This window comes from Pezoporus wallicus, unplaced genomic scaffold, assembly GCF_028554395.1.
Source record: "Pezoporus wallicus isolate ANWC-B61680 ecotype Strahan unplaced genomic scaffold, APGP_CSIRO_Pwel_v1 contig_10790, whole genome shotgun sequence".
Taxonomy (NCBI): domain Eukaryota; kingdom Metazoa; phylum Chordata; class Aves; order Psittaciformes; family Psittacidae; genus Pezoporus; species Pezoporus wallicus.
This window is the reverse complement of record NW_026640522.1, coordinates 724,130-744,171: the sequence shown is the minus strand read 5'-3', so window position 1 is coordinate 744,171 and position 20,042 is coordinate 724,130. Positions and strand designations below refer to the sequence as shown.

Genomic DNA, 20,042 nt, shown 5'->3' with positions numbered 1-20,042 from the left:
GCCCTCGGGGCCAGACCGGGGCCGCACAGGCGAGGCTGGGGCCCGGTCTCGGTGCTGTGCCAGGGCTCTCGAGGGCAGGCTGCGGGCCGGGGTCCGCACGCCCCCTCCCCTCCGCATCGCCACCCCACGGGGGGCGCCGCGACGGCGGCCCCACAGCGTGGAGCGGTTCCGCGCCCGCCGGGCGGCGGCAAGCGGCGGCCGAGCTGTGCGGCCGCGGCGGTGGCCGGCGCGGGGCCGGGCCGGGCCGGGCCGGGGCCGCGCAGGGGCGGAGGGCAGCGCGGGGCCGGCCGGCGGCGCGGCTCCCGCGCTGGGCCAGACTCAGCCCCTTTCTCCCGCCGCCGCTGGCTGCGAGCGCGCTGCGGCTGGAGCTGCCCCCAGAGCGGCTCGTGATGGCGGCGGCGCGGGCTCGGCAGCGGGAGGCGCCCGCCCAGCCCTGCGCGCCGCGCCGCTAGCGGCAGCGCCCGTGCCCGCGGCGGCCGCCCCGGCCCATGCCCCCGGGGGGAAGGGGGGCTGCAGCAGCCCGGCGAGCCGCCCACCCGCGCAGCGGGGGCATCGCCCCCACTCGCCGCTCCTGGGAGGGCGGAAAGGAGGCAGCGGCGGCGGCGGCGCCGGCATTGTGCGCGGCGGATCGCAGGCCCCGGCGGCGCGGGGCTCGCCTGCCTCCAGCCCCAGCCTCATGAGCCAGCCGGACGGCTCCGCTCCGGCGGCGGCGGCGGCGACGGGAGCGCAGGTAACGCGGCGGCCGGGCGGCGTGTCCCCCGGGGGGAGGCGGAGGGAGGAAGGGAGAGGGAGGGCGGCAGCCGCAGCCGCCCCGTCGCGGAGCCCCGCCGGCGGCGCTTTGGCGCAGTGCGCGGGGGGCGCAGCCGGGGCAGCGGCTCTACGGCCCGCACCGGCCCCGCCGCACGCCTCGGACCGCGACGGAAAACAAAGCGGCGCCAGCAGCCATGTCGGCGGGGACGAGCCGCCGGCCGCGGCCCGGCCCGGAGCCCGCACCCCGGCCCTGCCCTGCCCCGACCCGGCTGCCCCGCGCTCCGGCCCGCTGGGCGCCGCCGCTGCCCCGCTCCTTTTCCCGGGGCTTTTTCTTCTTCTTCCCTTTTTTTCCCCCTTCTCTAATTTTGCTCCCGAACGGTGGGTGGATTTTTTTTTTCATTTTTTTTTTTTCCATTAGAACGACGCCCCCTGGAGGAGACTATTCCGTAAATAAAAAAAAAAAAAAGAAATTAAAATTGAAAAAAAAAAAAAGGAAATATTTTGCTATTTCTTATTTTGTACAAAGTTGGGGCTGGGGGTGTGGGGCCCGTCCCCGCAGCCTCGGGGCGCTCCCCGCTGCTCCCCATCGCCTCAAATCCCGATTTTGTCCCTTCGGATTCACAGCCCGGCTCTTATGGAAATGAAAATTAAGCTGGAATTTGAATGAATTCAGGTTTCTGTGTGTCCCCCAGCACCCCGGGTCTTTCGGGAGGAGAAGGCAGCAGGGTGCTTGGGAGGGAAGTGGATCAAGTTGGAGATGGACACCGGGGGCTGGGAGCTGCAGTCGGGGATTAGTTTGGGAAAGTGGGAGAATCGCTGTTCCGGAGCAATTAGGAATTGTACTTCATTGTAATTTTGAACTTGTGCAGCACGAAACTGATTTTCTTCAATTTTGGGTGTTTTTTTGTTGTTCTTTGCTGCAGTGCTGAAAGTTATTTGTGTTAAATGAGGAGTTTTTCAGGAAAATGAGAGCCCAGAAAATTTGCTGTGGACACACCCAAATTTTCCTTTTTTTTTTTTTTTTTAAATTTTTTTTTTTCTTTGGGGGGTGATTTTGGATTTCATGCAAAACTGCTCAGAAACAATGAGCTTCTTAAACACAGGCCAGGAAAACACGAGGACAAGCAAAATGAAGAGTCGGATGTCAGTTTTATGTTTGAATTTCTTGGCTTTTCGGCTGGTTTCTCCTGGCATAATTAAACCAGACTTTCCAGCATTTCATTTCCTACTTCTTTTGTAGAGAAAAAAATTTCCATAGGAGGGATTTTAGTTGAGTTTTTTTTCTTCCTTCTTTTATAAAACACACTGTACCAAGTGCAGATCCTGTGAATCACACAAATCTAATGTTTACCCAGGTTTATGATAAGGTCCGCCATGATTTTATGAATATGCATAATTAACAATATTGTAAAAAAGAGAATTGCAGATTTAGTGATTTTGATTTTTTTTTCCCCTTTAAACCAGCAAAACTAAAGTGCTTTTAAAGGGCTCAGCCATGATATTTCTTTCACAATTTCTAAATCCTCTTTTCTCCTTGGCTCTTCCTATAAACCCCCTTCCTGGAGTTTGAATTGAAAATCTTTTATTTTTCCATAATTTTTTTTTGTTTGTTTTTAATTTTTGTCTTTTTTTTCTTTCTTTTTTTTTTTTTTTTTTTTTTTTTGAGGCTGTTCCATTCCTATTATTTTGCTGTTACGGGGGGCCTGTGAGTTCTGGACTGAGCACACACTGGTTTATTATTGTAGGGTTGCCCTTGAATACTGGGGTCTTGGTATTGATCTTTTTAAAAATAAATAACAAAAGAGCACTGAAACACGCATTGTTTCAAGAAAAAAGCAATATAGGAGAGAGACGTGGCCTTTCCCCCCCAAAGTGGGGGAGGGAGAGGAAGGGAAAGATTAGGTCAACATTGAGTTTTACCAACCTTGACACAGTCTCCTCTCTAAAATGGGGACAAAATAGCAAGATGGCTGGCTCACAGCTGCAGCAGTTTGGTTTTTTTTGGTGTTTTTTTTTTTTTTTTTTTTTTATTCTTTTTCTTTTCTTTCTTTTTTTTTTTTTTTTTTTTTTGCAAAAAGGCGTTTTTAAATTTTGAACTCAGAAGTGAGTTCCTGGAGCTGCCGGGCAGCAGATGCTGAAATCCGGGCGCTTAAAAAGGAAAGATTAAATTTCAATCCAGAATTTATTTTTAAATCTGGATCTCAAAGCCCTGAAGTGTTTTTATTTATTTATTTATTTTTTTTTCCAGTTTTTATTTTTTATTTCACTGTAACTTGATAATTGCTGGAAACGACACAGGAGTGCCTGGTGGATTCAGAGGCTTGGGGGGCTGTTTTCTCTCCTCCCCTTTATTTTTTTCACATTTGGGGTTGTTCGGGGAGGGGGGGGGATGGAAAAAAATTGTCAAAGCAGGAGAACTGTTGGGTGGAGGAGAGAATGCTCTGAAATGTCAACTTCATGGCTTTATTTTTGCATTAATCCCCCCCCCCCCAACCTCCCTGAAAAGGACCCACCCTCTTCCTGGATCTCTCTTTGAAGCGAGTACCTCGGTGGCAGAGCAGCGCTGGGGCAGTTAGAGTGGGGTGCACGCATGGGTAAAAATGGCACACAATGCTCCAAACTGGATTAAAGGATCCCAGAGAATATTTTATTCATGGTTTTATCCAGGAAGCGTTAATGTGGTGGCTTTTCCATCTTCCTGTACTTCCAAGAATTCCCTTCCTTGAGCTGCATCCCATAACTTTCACGTACTCTGTGGTTGTATCCAAAGAAACCGTTTAGCTGTAATTGAATTTTTTTTAATTTTAAGGTTTAATACGTTTTCTTTCTCCGAACTGAGATTTTCTGATGCTGCTTTTTCTCTGCCCGGCCCCACACCGTCACCCCGAAATCTGGGAGGTGACACCATGGATGTACTTTGGGATTGAGGAACACACACTGATGGGTGCTGCATATTAATTACAGATTATGACATACATTCAAATCTGGGTCTCAGTGACAAGATTTAACAGTTCCATCTTTTAAAGTTTCTCATGCTACCCTAAAATAGAGGATTTGAAGCTTGGAGGGGCATGTTTTATGGCTGTTTTCACCTGGTTTCAGCCATTGTGGGAATTCACTGAATTTTGGAGTGGGTTTGAGTGTTGCACGTCTCATCTGCAGAGAGGAAAATGCAATGCCATCGCACTGGGCTGCAACTTGTGAGGATGCTGTCATACCATAGGTGTGCACGCCACAACCTTTCCAATCTTTAACTCTGTGTAGATCAGTTTCTTTTAAACAACAGCTTCCATTATATGTTCCATCAGTGATGAAAAGCCGCTCTTGAGGTTATAATGGGTTTCTGAATCTCACCTTTCTGTGTGCTGGTGTCCTTCCAGCAGAAACCTCCTCCTGCTGGAAAAGAGATTTCATAATTTGTCATTGCAGTCTTGCTTTCAGGGGGATTTTTTATTTCTTGTTCTGGAAAGTTGATCAATATTTATCATTTTAGAAATTGCTCTTTGCCAGCCTGGAAGGGGGAGGGGGAGGGGGAGGAAGGCAGAGCCACACCAGTAGATTTCTTCTGACATCAGTGAAATGTATTTTGCAAGAAAAAGAAAAATTTCAAGTACCTCATCCTCATTGAGGACAAAAATAGGCATATTTGTATCCCGGGATGAAAACAGACATAATATTATTAAAGTAGTAGATAATATTTACACAAGCACCATATAAAACCTTACGAGGCTCTTTGCATAACTCCAGACTAATTTAAATCTATATCACTGCCATAATGCAACGCTGTGAACGCAGCTCGCGGTGCAGTCACGTGGCCCTGGTGGTGCACAGTCAAGTTTGCAGTTCTGCAAGTGCTGGAGTGAAATTAATGTTCTAAAAATCAGATTAATTTAATTTTTCTGGGGGCTGCTGAGACCTGATGCAAGGCTCGTGCTGATGCACGGTCATGGTTTACGCCTGCTTCTTTGGATGCTGTGTCTGTGGAAGGATTTAGACCTTGCTGTGGTGTGGTGGATCTCGGTCCCTCGTGCTACGTGGTCCCTGTGGCACAGCTCTGGGTGAGTGGGTGGTGTTGGGAACTGCACTTTCAGGGTCCTGGTATTGCAAGTGGAGCCTCTGCCTGAGCATCGTGGCCATTGCATGGATTGTGGAGTTGTGGTGGCCCCATCCCTGGCAGTGTTCAAGGCCAGGCTGGACACGGGGGCTTGGAACAAGCTGCTCTAGTGGAACGTGTCCCTGGCTGTGGCAGGGGTTGGAACTGGATGAGCTTTAAGGTCCCTTCAACCCAAACCACTCTGTGATTCCATGGTTTTGGAAACGGCATGGTGCAGGTGTTATCCACGTGGAGGAGCGTGTGGTTGCCCAGCCCAGGTAGCTTCTGTGGGATTGCGTGCATGCCTGAAGCATGTTGCATATGCAGAAGTGTTTGTTGGATCCCCCTGTTCCTCCCGGCGTTCTGTGGTGCGCTGCGGGTTGCTCCAGTGCATGCTTGGATCCACATCAGCAATAATGTGTGTGCTCATCATGCTGGGGGCTGTAATTGGCTGGTGTCAGACCCGCAGTCATGGGAAGCTGCCCATGAACGTGAATTCTGTCAGAGGGGTCGTCTGCAGCACTGGACCCTATTTGTGCATGGATGTGCCGAGCGGGACTGAGACGGGAGGGCGATGGGAAGAGGTGCCTGGGAAGAGGCTATGAGCGTGGCTGGAGGCTGTGGTTGCCTTCTGCTGAGGGACATGAGAAAATGGCACCAGGAAATAAGTATTTCTTGTAATTTCTGAACTTCTGAGCATTTAGCATTACGTATATTTAGAATTTCCCATTTACAGATTCAGTTTGGCCATACTGTGTTTTCTGGGGAAGAAGTTTCTCATTTTTAAAGGTCTTTTATGGATTAATTGCTAGTCATCTGCCTCCTTGTTGCTTTTGTTTGGTTCCTTGAATGTCTCTTGATTATTTTGTGCTATGTGATGCCAATTTAGTGGTTAACTAGTATGCAAACTACATCTGGACGTGTTGACTTTGCATTAACAATCATTGATTTGTCTGGAGCAAGGGAATAGAAATGAATGATGCTGTTTACGACGGATAGGATATGAAAAATAACCATTTGTGATGTGTCTCTCATCAGTGGCACGTGGCTCTGGTGTAACTTGTCCCAGCCTCGTAAGCAGTTAGAGCTAAGCCATGGCACCAGGAGTGGGAAGAGGCGCTGGGGAAGGCAGTGACACATGGTGTACAGTGAAGGGATTGGGTACGTGTTGGTATATAATACCTATGTAATATATAACTTAGGGGTGTAATGGAGAGGGTGCAAACTTTAATGATCACAAATAATAAGCAGCAGATGGGGTTAATGGGTGGCTTTTGCGACAGTTGATTCTCTGCAAAGCCCGTGACTGCAGCGGTGTGATTGGCTCTGGATGGAGCAGTTCGGTGCCTCCTGAACCCTGACTGGTGTTGGGAAGCTGAGATGCATCCGCAGCTGCTGCACTCTCAGGTGAGTCGTGGGATGTAGGTGGCATTGCTGTATGCTTGTGTCTTCTTTGGAAGAAGAGAAAGGCTGGAGGAGTTGCCTGTTCTGTGCAGCGGGTACCTTCCTAACACGCGTCCTGGAGGTGTCAGCTGCCAGTGCCCCACTCCTTGGACAGTGTGTTTGTAAAGACAGGGTTGCTTTCCCTTGGTTGGTGTTGGAGAGTTAGACCTTGAATCTGACCTCCCATAGTCCTGGGCCTTATTTGCTGTCTCACTGCCATTAGTGGGACTGTGGCGGTGGGTAAAATTTAGTGAACTTCCTTTTGGGCTGGGGTCAGCAGTCTGGGCTCTTCCCACACAGAATGTGCTTTGCTGGCCTCTGAAACATGTGTGTGCTGGTCAGATACCAAAATCATTGCTGTAGGTGATCTGTAACACATATTTCATGCATCAGTGCTATTAACTGTGTAAATGCATGTGGAGGTGCCAGGCAAGCTGCATGATTGCTTTTCCAAGTTCTTGGATTTTACTTGTTTTACTTGTTGTGGCTGCCCCATCCCTGGCAGTGTTCAAGGCCAGGTTGGACACAGGGGCTTGGAGCAAGCTGCTCTAGTGGAAGGTGTCCCTGCCCGTGGCAGGGATTGGAGCTGGAGGAGTTTTAAGGTCCCTTCCAACTCAGACCAGTCTGGGATTCTGTACTTATTTGAGTCTCTGTTGCTCTCAAAGTGAGCAGTGTAAGATCTGGCAGAAAAAAGAGGTTAAGTAGAAAAATCCTCCTCTGTACTCTTTGAAAGTGCAGCTGCAAAGTTTCTTACTAGAGAGGTGTATCTGGGAAAGGATGCAGCATTGGGAAAGGGTATGAATTGTGTAGAAGTGATACTAGCAGATATCTGTCGCTGTCCGCATGTGAAGGGCCTGGGGTGGCCATACATGATGGTTTTCGGTTGTGGGACCCCAGTCTATTGTACCAATTCCTCTGCAAGGGTTGTTCTTCTTGGGAGTCCTTCTCCTCCGTTTCTCTCACCTGTATTACCAAGGTGCTCTGGTGTGCTGTACCTGCAAAGACTTACACAGGCAAGGCCTTCCTTGCATGCACCTTGGAGTACTCCTGTTTGTTTGGCATCTGTATTAAAATAAGGCTGGAAGTGGAAAAGCAGCAACTGGAGGGTTTTGCCTGTGCTCATAAGAGGCTGACAGAGGGAAATGTGAATGTCAGTGCGTGGAGCAGAGGCTGGGAGCTGCCTACGCCATTGAGGAGTCACTGAGTATGTGTACATGTACGTGTTTATGCATGGGGACGTGTCTGAGAGCCTCATCAATGGAGAGTGCAGGTCTCCGGTGAGCCTGGGTGCTGCGTTGGTCTGGTGGGTCCATATCAGCAAGGGGCTCAGCAGCTCTTGGCCAGATAACACAGGAGCTCAGGGAGCCGTTGGTGTCCTCTGTAGTGTGTGAGAAATTAGGGATGTTATCACGCAAGGTCCAGTATCTCAGCGATGGGTAGAAATGAGAACAGCTGCTTTGGTCAGATGTGGCCATCAGTAGAGGTGAGCAGAGCTCTTGCTGCAGTGGGTCAAACATGATCATGCTTGTGCCCTGATGGCAGCACCGTGTCTCCAGAGTCTTCAGGTTTTAGTACTTGTTGTGATTTCATTTTACTAGATACACTCAGGCAGCAAGTAATTTTTTGGAAGTTCATTTTTACTCTGTGTGGGTGTAGGTATCCTTTCCTGCCCCAAAATAGCAGCAGCAGTGAGTTTTCAGAAGCAGTTGGGTGTGCTTGCGTTGAAGGCCTGTCATTTAGGTTCTGCTTCCAGTATGGTGAGAACAATTTTAGTACAAGTATTTAATTGCTTTAGAACTATTTTTAGAAGTATTAAACCTCAGTTTTCAAAACTCTGCAACCAAAGCCAGAAGCTCCTACGGTGTGGGGGAGCTGAGGGAGGAACCTGGAGGAGAGCTCATGTGGGTTGACCCCACTGGGAGCAGAGTGTGGTTGTGGTCCTTGAGGGCTTGGGGTGCTGTGGAGCTTTTGGGGTGCATGCTTGGAATGGAGTTGTGCTTATTTTGGTGAAGGTTTTTTAATTGCTATTCTGATTACTTGGCTACACGAGGGGAGGATGAATGAAGCCCCATTTCAGCAAATTTATACTATTTCTCCTAGTAAGTGTGCAGACTATTGGGTGTAGTTTGGAAACTGAGCTGAGAGCATCCCGGTGAGCAGCGAGCAGGCGGCCCCGATAGGTCCTTAGCTTGAAAGCCAAGAACAGCTACTGCTTCCTAAGTGTAAATCTGTCACTGAGGTCCGATGAGCTTTAGTCTGTGGGCTGCAAATCCTGAGCTGTGACCGGCATTTGTGACATTTGTAATTTTGAGGGTGGAAAGGGAGCTTTGTAAGGGCACAGGATAGTTATTTGCTGGAAACAAAATACCTTTTTGAATTTCGGTGTGCACTTTTGAAACCTGTGTAGGGAGGCACAGCTGGATTTGGATCAGGTAAGAGAGATCTGAAAATCCCCTTAGGAATCAGCAGGATTTCTCTTTGCCATCCAGTGATGCTGTCAACAGGAGCCCATCTCGGGCTCTCGGGATGCTCAAGTGCATCCTTAGAGAGACGGTGGGAGTGGCACCAGAGGATGGGTCAGGACCTGGTATTGTGGCCTTGGGGTTACCTTGTGGGTGCTTGGTGGTGAGCATGAGCTGGTGGGACCACTGCAGGCTGTCAGGGCTGGAGATGAACTTAGTGAAGGAATTAATAGCAGAACACCAGGAAGACTGTTCCTGAGTGTGTTTTGACTCTTGTCATGTTTAGACTGCTTCGGGGCATGTGGCTTCAGCTATCTGCTTACGGTTAATGCCGCTGAGGCATACTACATATTAACTCTGAGGGAGGGATATTTTTACCATCTTATCTGTCTTTATTTTAGAAGCGTATAAATTCGGCTCCTTGGTGATAACAGCAGTTAGAATTAGTGTTTCTCCTCAATTGGATTTGTTAGGACACTGCCAGAGAGACATCCTTGGAGGGGGACCTTCTCTGCTGTGCGCCGAGAGGATGCTGGGTGAGGAATAAAACATGCAAATGGATCCAAATAAACGGCATTAGATGGAGGCAAAATAAATCCAGAGCAAGTTTGCAAGGCCCAGGCTATATCTCATATGCTCTGAGAACACTGATACAATTTGCACTTTTGGAAGTGGATGGCAGATGTTGGAGGGATGTAGGTGTGAGTCGACTGGAGCATCCTTGGCGGAAATAGTGGTGCCATTCATAAATGAGAAAAAATACCCCAGAACTGAGAAAAGCAAGAGGCCCTTTTCCTGAAAGCTTGCACATGTATTTAATCCTTTATGCTATAGTCATAATTGGTTTAGTTGCTGAAAAGTATATTTCACTGAAAATGCTCCTTTTGCTTTTGGTTTCTGATAACGTGGAGGAGACGCAGTCACACGGTGGGGATGGTTGTTTGTGTTACTGGTAAATGTGCTTCTCTGTCCTTATGGACAGCTCTTGGGCCTTCCTACCTCAGCATAAACAGTGCTTGTGATCGTAGTTCATTGTGTGATATTGAAAACGTATGAAATGAGATGTTCCTGTCTACTTCAAGCAGACGTATGTCTACCTTTTACAAATTAACCTAATTAAATATATATGGAGAAATTTATGATATTCAGCTCCTAGCATAAGTTATGCAATTAGCATCCACGCAGCCAGGAAGGAATTTTCCATTTGTGTCTTGACTTTTCCTCATAGGATGTGTGGTTTGCCTTTTTTTCATTTTTCTTTTTAAATCTTCAATGCTTTAATTTTTGTTCTGCTGAGGAATTCTCTCAGGGACCAGCCCTGCGGGAATTTAGGCTTGTGGTTAAATTTCCCCACAAGTAGCTTTGACTGAAGTCGGTAAAATGGTACCTGATTCCCGTGCTTCAGCCTATCCCTTTGACTCTGCAGGACAGAAGGATTTCATTTTGTTGAGAGAATATCATCAGAAGCAAAATAGCATTTGGGAGGAAAAATGGCATTTGAATATTTACATTTTTGAAGCCTCTTCCTTCCTCCCACCCAAAAATAGCAAAAAAAAGAATTATCTGTCTCCTCTGGATTTATGTAATTTTCAAGTGTTTGGCCAGTGTTGTTTCCAAAACATACCGTCCCTCCACCTTAACTCCCGATGGCAGGAGAGCCCTTGCACAATAAGTACAAGGAATATATTCCATTAATACACGCTTTCATTTGGAAATATTCTGGCACCGGAAAGAATACATTTTAGTTTCTTTTCTGCCAAAGTGTTGGGGTTTCTTCTTAATATTTCAAGTTTGATCACGTTATAATAGTGTGTTATATAAATAATCATTTGGTCTATTTTGCATATCAATAGTTGAATCCATTTTACTCACAAAAAGCCTTTTTTCCCCCATAAACATCCCCACTGTTCCATCCCAGAAGGTACTCTTTATTAGCAAAACCAACCAAGTAAATGACGTTCCCAGCTCAGCTATTTTAATGATCCCACAAACCCAAAAAAGCAGTAGGAAATTTTTCAAAAGCAAACTGCAGAACGTTTTTTTTTTTGGGACATCATAACTTTTAAACTTTTTGTCCAATTATTTTTGTCATGTTTTTCCAAGGAGTCATTGCAGCGAGCTGTAAACTCAAAGAATTTGAGACTGTTCTTTCCCCATGGATTTAAAGGTGACCCAAAGCTGACTCAGTGAGCCAGGAGCCAGCAAACACACTGTCTCTCTTACTAATTTCTGTGCAAGAACTATTAACAGTTCTGCATGGGGAAGGTGAGGTGTTGGATTGTAACCATTTTCTCCCTCTTGGACACCCCTACAAATCCATCCTCCACTATTTTCCGTCGACTTTTTTGCATGGCTGTATTTCCCTGTATCTGTACTTCCAGACAGAAGAGGTCCTGCTCTAAGCCCAGTCTCCCAGTCTGTCCTTTAGTATGAGCTCTCTGCTGTCTCAGGTTGAAGTCATTGGTTTCTCCCACCTTCCCTAGGTGTTTTTCTGTTCTTTCCTTTATGGGGAGTGCATTTTCATATAGAGTCATTGGATGGTTTGGGTTGGAAGGGACCTTAAAGCTCATCCAGTTCCAGCACCTTCCCCTAGACTAGAGCAGCTTGCTCCAGTCCCCTTCCAACCTGGCCTTGAACACTGCCAGGGATGGGCCAGCCACAGCTTCTCTGGGTATCCTTTGCCAACACTTCAGCACTCTCTCAGGGAAGATGAGGTGCTCAAGCCATCAGCACCTTTGACTCCCAGTTCTCCATCACCAGGTGTTGGCTGGTGAACAACTACATGCATTAGAAGAAGAAAACAGTGTTGAAAACCCTTTTCTGTGGACTTCCTTGAGAGCCTGCAGCCTTGCCAGCAAGCTCTGCAGGGCAGGAACTGTCTTACACCCATGTTCTGTGTAACTCCAGGTATGGGGCAGATGATTTACTACCAATAGCTTTGTATCCCACTCTAGCAGATACAGTGTCCAGCTGTTTCTCACCTCTGCTCCTCATTGTTGTGCCCACCCTTTGGAGGCTCCTGGTATCTTGTCCGCAGGAGCTGCTGCAGCTCCTTGTTGTGTGGATTCTCAGCAGCCTGGCAGCAGAGGCAGTGTTTTGGATAATTGCAGCATCTGCAGTTTATTTAGGCAAATAGGAGCATGAAAGATATTTGCTTTCCCTTGCTTGTGGGGTTTATTTCGGGGGTTTAGCTGTGGGAAGCAGTTTTTTTAGGGGAGGCAATGACCAGCCATCCTCTGTGCCCCTTCTCCCTGCCCATCCTTGAGGTACTGCTCCTGGACACCCTTTATCACCCATGTCCTCCTTTTCTCCCTTTCTTCCCTTCCTCCTTCTGCCAAGGCTTTCAGGGTTGGCTCACAAGAGCTGTGCACAGTGCTATGGATTCAGGTTTGGGCTTTAGCAAATTTTCTGTTTCTTTGCAAATAATCAGTTGTTGCTTTGCTGGCTACCATCGAGCACGCACCTGTACTGCTCGAGAAGTGCCCTCAGTGTCTCCTCCATGCTTTTGTGAATGCTGATGTCTGATTTAGGTGCCTTGATTTCCTGTGTCACATCGTTTTTCCTCCGGTGTGTTATTTTCTACAAGACCTGGTGCATGGAGCAGATGTCTGTGGGACCCCACTGTGATAACAAACTATTTCTGCCCCTTATTTTCCGTCTTTTAATCAGCTGTTAATCAATGAGATGACTTCTTACTTCACCCTGTGCATATGAAAGTACTGTGAGTGTGCTCCATAAAGGCCTTCAGAGAGGAGGCTTGTGGAAATGCAAGGGTGCTACACCCTCACTCACCCGTTTCTACCCACACATTGACTCATAAACTAGTGAGTTTATAACATCATAGAATCACAGAATGGTTTGGATTGAAAGGGACCTTAAAGATCATCTCGTTCCAATTAGATCCAGCTAGAACTGTGACCACCTACAGAAGCCGTATTGATTCCTGGTGTTTCTTTATCTGTGTGAACACTGATTTTTCGTTTTATTGTGTAATTACTATTTATACTAATTTTTCTGCTCTGAAAGTGAAGTTCTGCAGTTGTAGTTCCTTGGGTCTATTCTGTAGCTCTTTTAGAATGATGGCATCACATTCATTACCTTCTGGTTCCTGGGTGCTGAGTTTGACACCACTGATTTTGTGGTAGCCAGGTAATTTTAATAGCTTAATGCCTTTCACATTTTGGATGCTTGCTCTCTGAGGTTTTTGGGGTTCTCTTTGCTATTAACTTTGCTAGGCAGGTCTGCATCTTTTCCTCGTGACCTTGCAGCTTGAGGCAGATACTCAGCTCATTCCTGCTGAAGGAAGAGTCCAGGAGCGGAATTGCTGAGTCCTGTCACAAAAGAGCACTGGTGCAAAGAAGCTGAATTTTTATCCTGTGGCTTTATCTTTCTTCCCTGCTTGTTCTCTGTCAGTATCTGGCAGACTGCTGGTGCTTCGGTGTTTGATTTTTATTTTTTATTTTTTATTTTTTTTTAAGTTAGGTTTTATTCTGGATTGTGTTTTTATGGCTTTAAGTATAGCTTTTGAACGTTTAACTTGTGGTAATTCTGATTTTGTTCTGAGGGTGGCTTTATGTTTCTAATGGTCTTTTCACTCTGCTGTTAAACTATACTTATTTGTTTAACAAGCCCCCTTTGATAGGTGATAACCGCCTTCTCCAGGTTCTCCACCTCACCTGCAAGCCCTTTTAGCTGCTCCATTAACACTCCCCTAACACTTTTTCCCATTGAAGTACCCTTTAGTTAAGTGTTAGTGTAATAGACTTTCTTTTGTGTGGCTTTTGTCTTCTGAAGGCACTTTCGGCTGCATCCTCTGTGAGCTCTACAGCAAGGATGGGCTTTGGTGGTGCTCTCTTGTGTCAACTTGAGCCACCAGCCCAAAGGTGCAGTAGGAGCAGGAGGTGCAGGACGTCTGTAGGTACAGGGGGAGGAAGGCTGTAGGTACAGGAGGAGGGCTGTGGGTACAGGATAACTGAATTGTCCTGGTACTGAAATTGTATTTCCTGCCTTGCAGGACTTGCAGCCTCTCTGTTATTCAGTGACATTTTGAGCATCCTTCTGTGCTTGCTGATGGTGTAGCTGTGCTCTGCCTTCTTTGGGTGGCTTTCCACTCCATAAAGGTTCTGGGGAGACCTTGGAGCAGCTTGGGAGCCTAAAAGGGCTACAAGAAACCTGGAGAGGGAATTTGGACAGGGGCCAGGGGCAGGCCAAGGGGAATGGCTTGAACCTGCCCGAGGGGAGACTGAGATGAGCTCTTAGGCAGAAGCTCTTCCCTGTGAGGGTGCTGAGGCGCTGGCACAGGGTGCCCAGAGAAGCTGTGGCTGCCCCATCCCTGGCAGTGTTCAAGGCCAGGTTGAACACAGGGGCTTGGAGCAAGCTGCTCCAGTGGAAGGTGTCCCTGCCCGTGGCAGGGGTTGGAGCTGGAGGAGCTTTAAGGTCCCTTCCAACCCAAACCAATCTGGGATTCTGTGAATTTATTGGGCTGCACTTTGCTTCTCTGTCAGCACAACTTCAGCATTCCATCGGGCTTCAGATTTCTACCTGAATTTGAAGTTTTTCAGGGTACATTTGAAGTTTTTCAGATATTTATGACCTCATCAGTAGAAAATGCTTCACTTTAACTGGATGTTCTCCTACTCTTGTTTGATTTTCTCAGGCTTTATTTTAAATAGGCCTTTATATGCAGACATCTGGTTTCATTTTGCTTTTGATGGCGTCTGGCGTTCTTGTAGGGGCTCCATCGCCTTTGGTGGAAGCCATCCTTCAGATCCCACTTCACAGCCCTCCTGACCTGCCTGGCCATACAAGTGGATCCTTGTGGGATTTCAAGAGGATTTCTGTCATTCGCAGGTGCTTTTTAGCAAAGGATGGTCTCTCCTGTGAAATAAGGACCAGTCTGGGTTTAAAATTGGTCTAAAACTCAGATGCAGTTTGTTTTGTGTAGGACCCTGAGCTGCCCTCTCCTGCCTTGTATCCTGCTGGCCACCCTCCCACACGAAGAGGCTGAGCCAGGAAGCGCTGTGCTGGGGAGGATTAAAGGAGGAAAATGGGGGGGGGAATAAAAGGGTGAATAATAAAAGGAAGAGATGACAGTTATCCCTGAGTTAGGAGTTATTATCAAGTGCAGAGAATTGATAAAGGAAGTTAAAAACACATGGGAAAAAAAAAATCTGTGACTGTCAGCACAAGGAACAGTAAGAAAGTGTTTGTATTACGAACAAAAGAAATTCTAATAATGGTTTGTATAGACTTCTCCTGACTGAGGAGAGGTAAAATGCATAATAAAGCAGAAAAACTAGACATGTTTAATAAATATTGCTGTTCCCTATTTGTAAGGAAGAGGTATGATATGCTGCCAGCCCATGTGCTGAGGAGCTTCCAGGTCCAGCGTTAACCAGGGCTGGTGAGCAGAGGCTGATGGTCACTGGGGGCTCCTGTGGGGTCTGGTCATTGGGTTTCTGTCTGTTTTTAATCCTTTAGGGTATGGATATAGTGAGAATATTCCAGAAAAGTTGGCTAATGCTGCTGTTGTGCTGTCTGAGTCAGTGGGGAAGAGGACTCGCAAGGCAGAGGAGTGCATGAAACGCAGGGAAGGAGGTGATGGGAGTGTGAAATTGAATTTGCTCTTTGGCAGAAGTGGTGGAGGAGGTGTCGTTACCCTCTGGTAGCATCAAGCTGGTGTGAAACAGGTTGTGAACAGGGTCTTGGATGGCCACATGCATCGCCAGTATGCCCATGGGGTCCGGCTCCACAGCCCCAGGGGCTAATGCATGCTTGCAGAGAGCCAAAGGGTTGGTGGAAATGAAGTTACAAGGGAGTGTAGCTGCTCAAAGGGATTTAGATCATTGGTTAGTCTTCACTGGGTGAACTTTGATATGATGGATCACAGGATTCGTGCATCTTGAGGTGGGAGCTGGGGGAACTGCTTTGGGATGGGGAGGCCAGAGAAGGAGCAGAGTTGCCAAACCAGGCTGTGATGTGGGAAAGGGACAGCTGCTGTAGCATAAGCAATGACACTGAGTCTGTGGAGATAGGCTAATGCAGACTGTGGATATCCACAACAGGGGAACCCAGTCAGAACAGCTCTGCTGTCTTCTGTTGCTTCTGCTTTAATACAGTATCTCAATTTCCAGTCCTCTCATTTTTTTTTGAGAGATGTTGAGAAGTTGAAGAACACAGAGAGCGTGTGAGTGGAGTGAAAGGAAATACTCACTGGTATTTCTTCCTAAGTATTTGGGGATGATCAGGGGACTTGAGCACCTCCTGTATGAAAATAGGATGAGAAAGTTGGGGCTGTTCAGCCTGCAGAAGAGAAGCTGTGTGGAGACCTCATAGCAGTCTTCCAGTATCTGAAGGGGTCTATAGGGATGCTGGGGAGGGACTCTTCATTAGGGACTGTAGTGACAGGACAAGGGATAACGGGTTAAAACTGAAACAGGGGAAGTTTAGGTTGGATATAAGGAAGAAGTTCTTTACTGTAAGGGTGGTGAGGCACTGGAATGGGTTGCCCAGGGAAGCTGTGAATGCTCCATCCCTGGCAGTGTTCAAGGCCAGGTTGGACGAAGCCTTGGGTGCCATGGTTTAGTGTGAGGTGTCCCTGCCCATGGCAGGGGGGTTGGAACTGGGTGATCTTAAGGTCCTTTCCAACCCTAACTTTTCTGTGATTGTATGTGCACCACATTTTGGAAAACCCTCCCTGACAATAGGTGTCTTAAAGCAAAAACCAAATCTCATTTGATGTTTTTTATCTTCATGGAGTCGGTTCTCCATGTTTTTTTTTTAAAAGGAAAATAAGCAGGTACCAGAACCCTTCGTTTTAGGAAATTGGAGCACAAAACAATACCTGAAAGCTGGATCCAAACGGTCATATGGCAAAATGAAGATGCAAAATACTTGGAAGAGTAGGAGTTGGAAATGTTGAGCAGCAGGGGAGATTGGCTGCTAGAGCAGGCTACCAAGGGAAACTGTGGACGCTGCATATCTCCATGCTGTTGCTTATTCTCTGCATCTATGGAATATGTGTTTCAGAGTTTTCTGGCAGAGCGTAGCAGTTAGACAGGGGAGAATTGCTGTTGTGTTGTAAAGAATGGCTATTCTGTGATTGAAACAAAAGATCTCCCTTTCTGTCCCTCTCTTTAGTATCCTGTTTCCCAGTGTCCAGTAGCAGATGGTTGAGGAAGGATTGTAAGGAACAGAGAAAATATTGAGTGAGCCTCATTTAATGTACTCCCTTGCTCCTGCAGAATGGACCCCGCATTACTCTCACTTCCAAACCCTCAGGGATGCTCCCAGCCCTCCTCTGCCAGCATCGGGCCGTTGCACGTGCGCACGCACACCCCGGCATAAGCCCTTGATGAAAACAATGTACTTGCTTTTTCCCCCCTAGTAGAGATATAACTAATGAAATTCATAGGTAATCTGCTGTAACATTGAGCACAAAAGGCTATTTGTTTACTTTTTCAGGCAGGAAATGATAATGAATAAGGTAGTTAGGGAACACATGGGACACAGTCATTAAATAATCTGCTTAATATTCTTAATGCAAAAGCGATAGACAAAGCAGTGGACAGAAGTGTGCTTAAAGCAATATAGGAGAATACGGCTTTTTCTCCGAGTGCTTCATGGTCTAGAGGAGGCTTCAGTCCTCCCAGGTACAAGGGGAATGTATTGTAGAAAAAACAGGAGGTATTTACAAACTGCTGTAGAGATCAGAGAGGAAATTTCCCCTGGTTAACTCCAAAATCAGGCAAAAAGCAGCAACTGAGCTGAGGTGGCTACAGGAAGATGTAAACAGTATTAGAAGCAGTAAGCAGTAGGCTTTTAAAAAGTATAAACAGTCTGGTAAGGAGGAGGATAGGAAGATCTATTAAAATAATCAGAAGGCAGCTAAAAGGATAATTAGGAAGGCAAAAAGAAATAGAGAAGATCTAATTGCTAAGAATATTTTGACTTCAAAGGGTTCTTTAGATATATTCAGAGCAGACAGAAGCTAGCTGCGGAAACTTGTCCACTGAAGACGGTGATGGCAATTGGAGGCAGGAGATAGGGAATAGCATATTTGTAAATGAGCTGTTTAATGCCCCTGGTAGGAGCTGTGTGTCCCTGATGGGCGCATACAGAGGCATACCTGTGTCCAGGACCCTGTTGGTGTCACGTGCTGGGAGCTCCACGGTCAGCAAGGGGAGTTGCAGAACACTTGGGCACGTTCATTTTGTGTTTAGGTTTTAAACTAAGAGGTATGTGCAGCTGGCCAAGGAGCTTGAAGTCTTCTTGTTGCACAACAAAAATGCCTTGTTGCTGCATTCACCTGCTAAGTGTGGAGGTGACCTCATGTGACAGACAGTCCTGAAGGATTAGCTTTTCCTTATGACCTTCCTGACTGTCAAGTACACATACTGAGGTACACAAATGTGTGTCTGTGTGTGTATATATATATATATGCATATATTTGTATATATATTGTGAGCGTGCGTATAGAAATATTTTGCACAGAAACACAAAGCATGTATCATCGAGAGGTGGATGCAGCCTTCCAGTGTCTGACAGGGACCTAGAAAGGTGCCAAAGAGGGCCTGTAGGGCCAGGCCAAGGGGAATGGCTTTAACCTGCCAGAGGGGAGACTGAGATGAGCTCTTAGGCAGAAGCTCTTCCCTGGGAGGGTGCTGAGGTCCTGGCACAGGGTGCCCAGAGAAGCTGTGGCTGCCCCATCCCTGGCAGTGTTCAGGGGCTTGGAGCAAGCTGCTCTAGTGGAAGGTGTCCCTGCCCGTGGCAGGGGTTGGGACTAGTTTATCTTAAGTTCCTTTCCAACCCAAACCAGTCTGTGATTCTGATTCTATGAAATACGATGATTTTTGTGTGTTTGTTGTATGCTTCACCTCCAGAATCCTCCCTCTCTAAGTTCAACGGGCATGTAAATCAGCGCAAAAGGTAATGCCACAAAGGAAATGCATTCTGGCTAGAAGTTCTTGAGTTTTGCCTGGGGACGATTTATGCAGTTACTCGGTAAGCTCACTAGATTTAGATTTTCTGGCTTTGATCAGAGTTGCTTTTCTCAGCAAGCTGCCCTTGCAGTAGAGCTGGAGTGTTACGAACTCCTTTGTATATGTAATTAAAAGCCGTCTTCTATCTTGATATCACGCTGTGGTTAATGTTTCATTTAGAGAAATGGGTTGACTTTAACAGGCTGGGAAGGTTGGTGACTCTCCTGGAGGCTGGTGCAGGGGTGGATGGGTTTGTGGGCTCCTTTGCCTGCTTACCCCGACCTGGAGAGCAGGATTAGCAATGCCAGGTCTTGTTTTGTTCTGTTCTGTTTTTTATGCTTGTGAGGATTTATTCCATGTGTTACTACGCTAGATGAGTTATCACAGCACGCAGCAGGGTGGTGGACACCTCCTCGTGGGTCCACCAGCATGCCTCATCACTGGCTGGTCTAAGGCGTTTCTGGATTCCAGGGTTTGAGTTCCTGCTTTTCACCCGGCCAGCACCATCATCGGAGTTTCAACAAATCTGGGAGGAAATCAGCAATGTTTGAAGCGGCTGCAGTGCGCAGCTCCTCGGCTGCGTTCCTGGGGTGCTGTGGTTGCATGGCCGGTGCCTCGCCAATAGACTGAGTTTCCATGTCAGCAAGCGCCGGATGCCTGGTGTCGCATCTTGACTGGAGGGTGGAATTCGCCTTGTCAGGAATGTGACCAGATCTATTGTTTGTAGATTATGGCTTGTCCCTTGAAACATTACAACATTTATGCAGAGCGTTTCAGAGGCGCAGCATTGCCTGCGTGTGTTTGGTTTAGGGTTGCCAGCTCCATCTGCTTGAATGGGGTGTCCAGCTGTGCGTGGCATTGATGCTGTTCTGCACAGCCTGTGCTCCATGTCCTCATCCCAGAGAAGCCCTTAGGCCTTCTGGTTGCTGCTCCCTTGCACAACCCTTCCTTTCTTTGCAATGAAACAGCAAGATCCTTCCTCAACATAAATTAGTGGGGTGGAAGAGGGGCAGCAGCACCCTGAATTCACACCTTGGGGCTCAGGTGTAGCGAGCGGATAAGTAGTTATTCCATTTCGTGATGGCAGCAGGATGGTATTCTTTAAGCTGTTACATTTCTAATGGAGTGGAGAAATATCCTAAATATTGAATACTTAAGCTTTCAGATGGGATTTGAGAGGTTTCACATTGAACATTATTAGTGCAGGTAAGGAGTTACAGTCTCCAGAGTGAAACTGTTCCTGGTGTAGAGAAAAAGCTTAGCGCTGGAACTGGGCAAGTTCCAGCAGGTCCGGAGCGGATGTTTCCATGTGCC

General features: G+C 47.3%; 1 protein-coding gene across 5 annotated transcripts in view; it reads left to right on the top strand.

The window, feature by feature from the left end:
* Window positions 1-302: 302 nt before the first annotated feature.
* ZNF618 (zinc finger protein 618) overlaps window positions 303-20,042 on the top strand; it is a 148,237-nt gene continuing 128,497 nt past the window's right edge. For 4 of the 5 annotated variants that reach the window (XM_057419322.1, XM_057419320.1, XM_057419319.1 and 1 more), the window contains exon 1: window positions 303-730. In XM_057419322.1, coding sequence (XP_057275305.1) covers window positions 677-730 — 54 coding nt within the window. In that variant the 5' untranslated portion in view covers window positions 303-676. The remainder of the gene's footprint in view (window positions 731-20,042) is intronic. The other variant, XM_057419315.1, reaches the window with a different exon arrangement.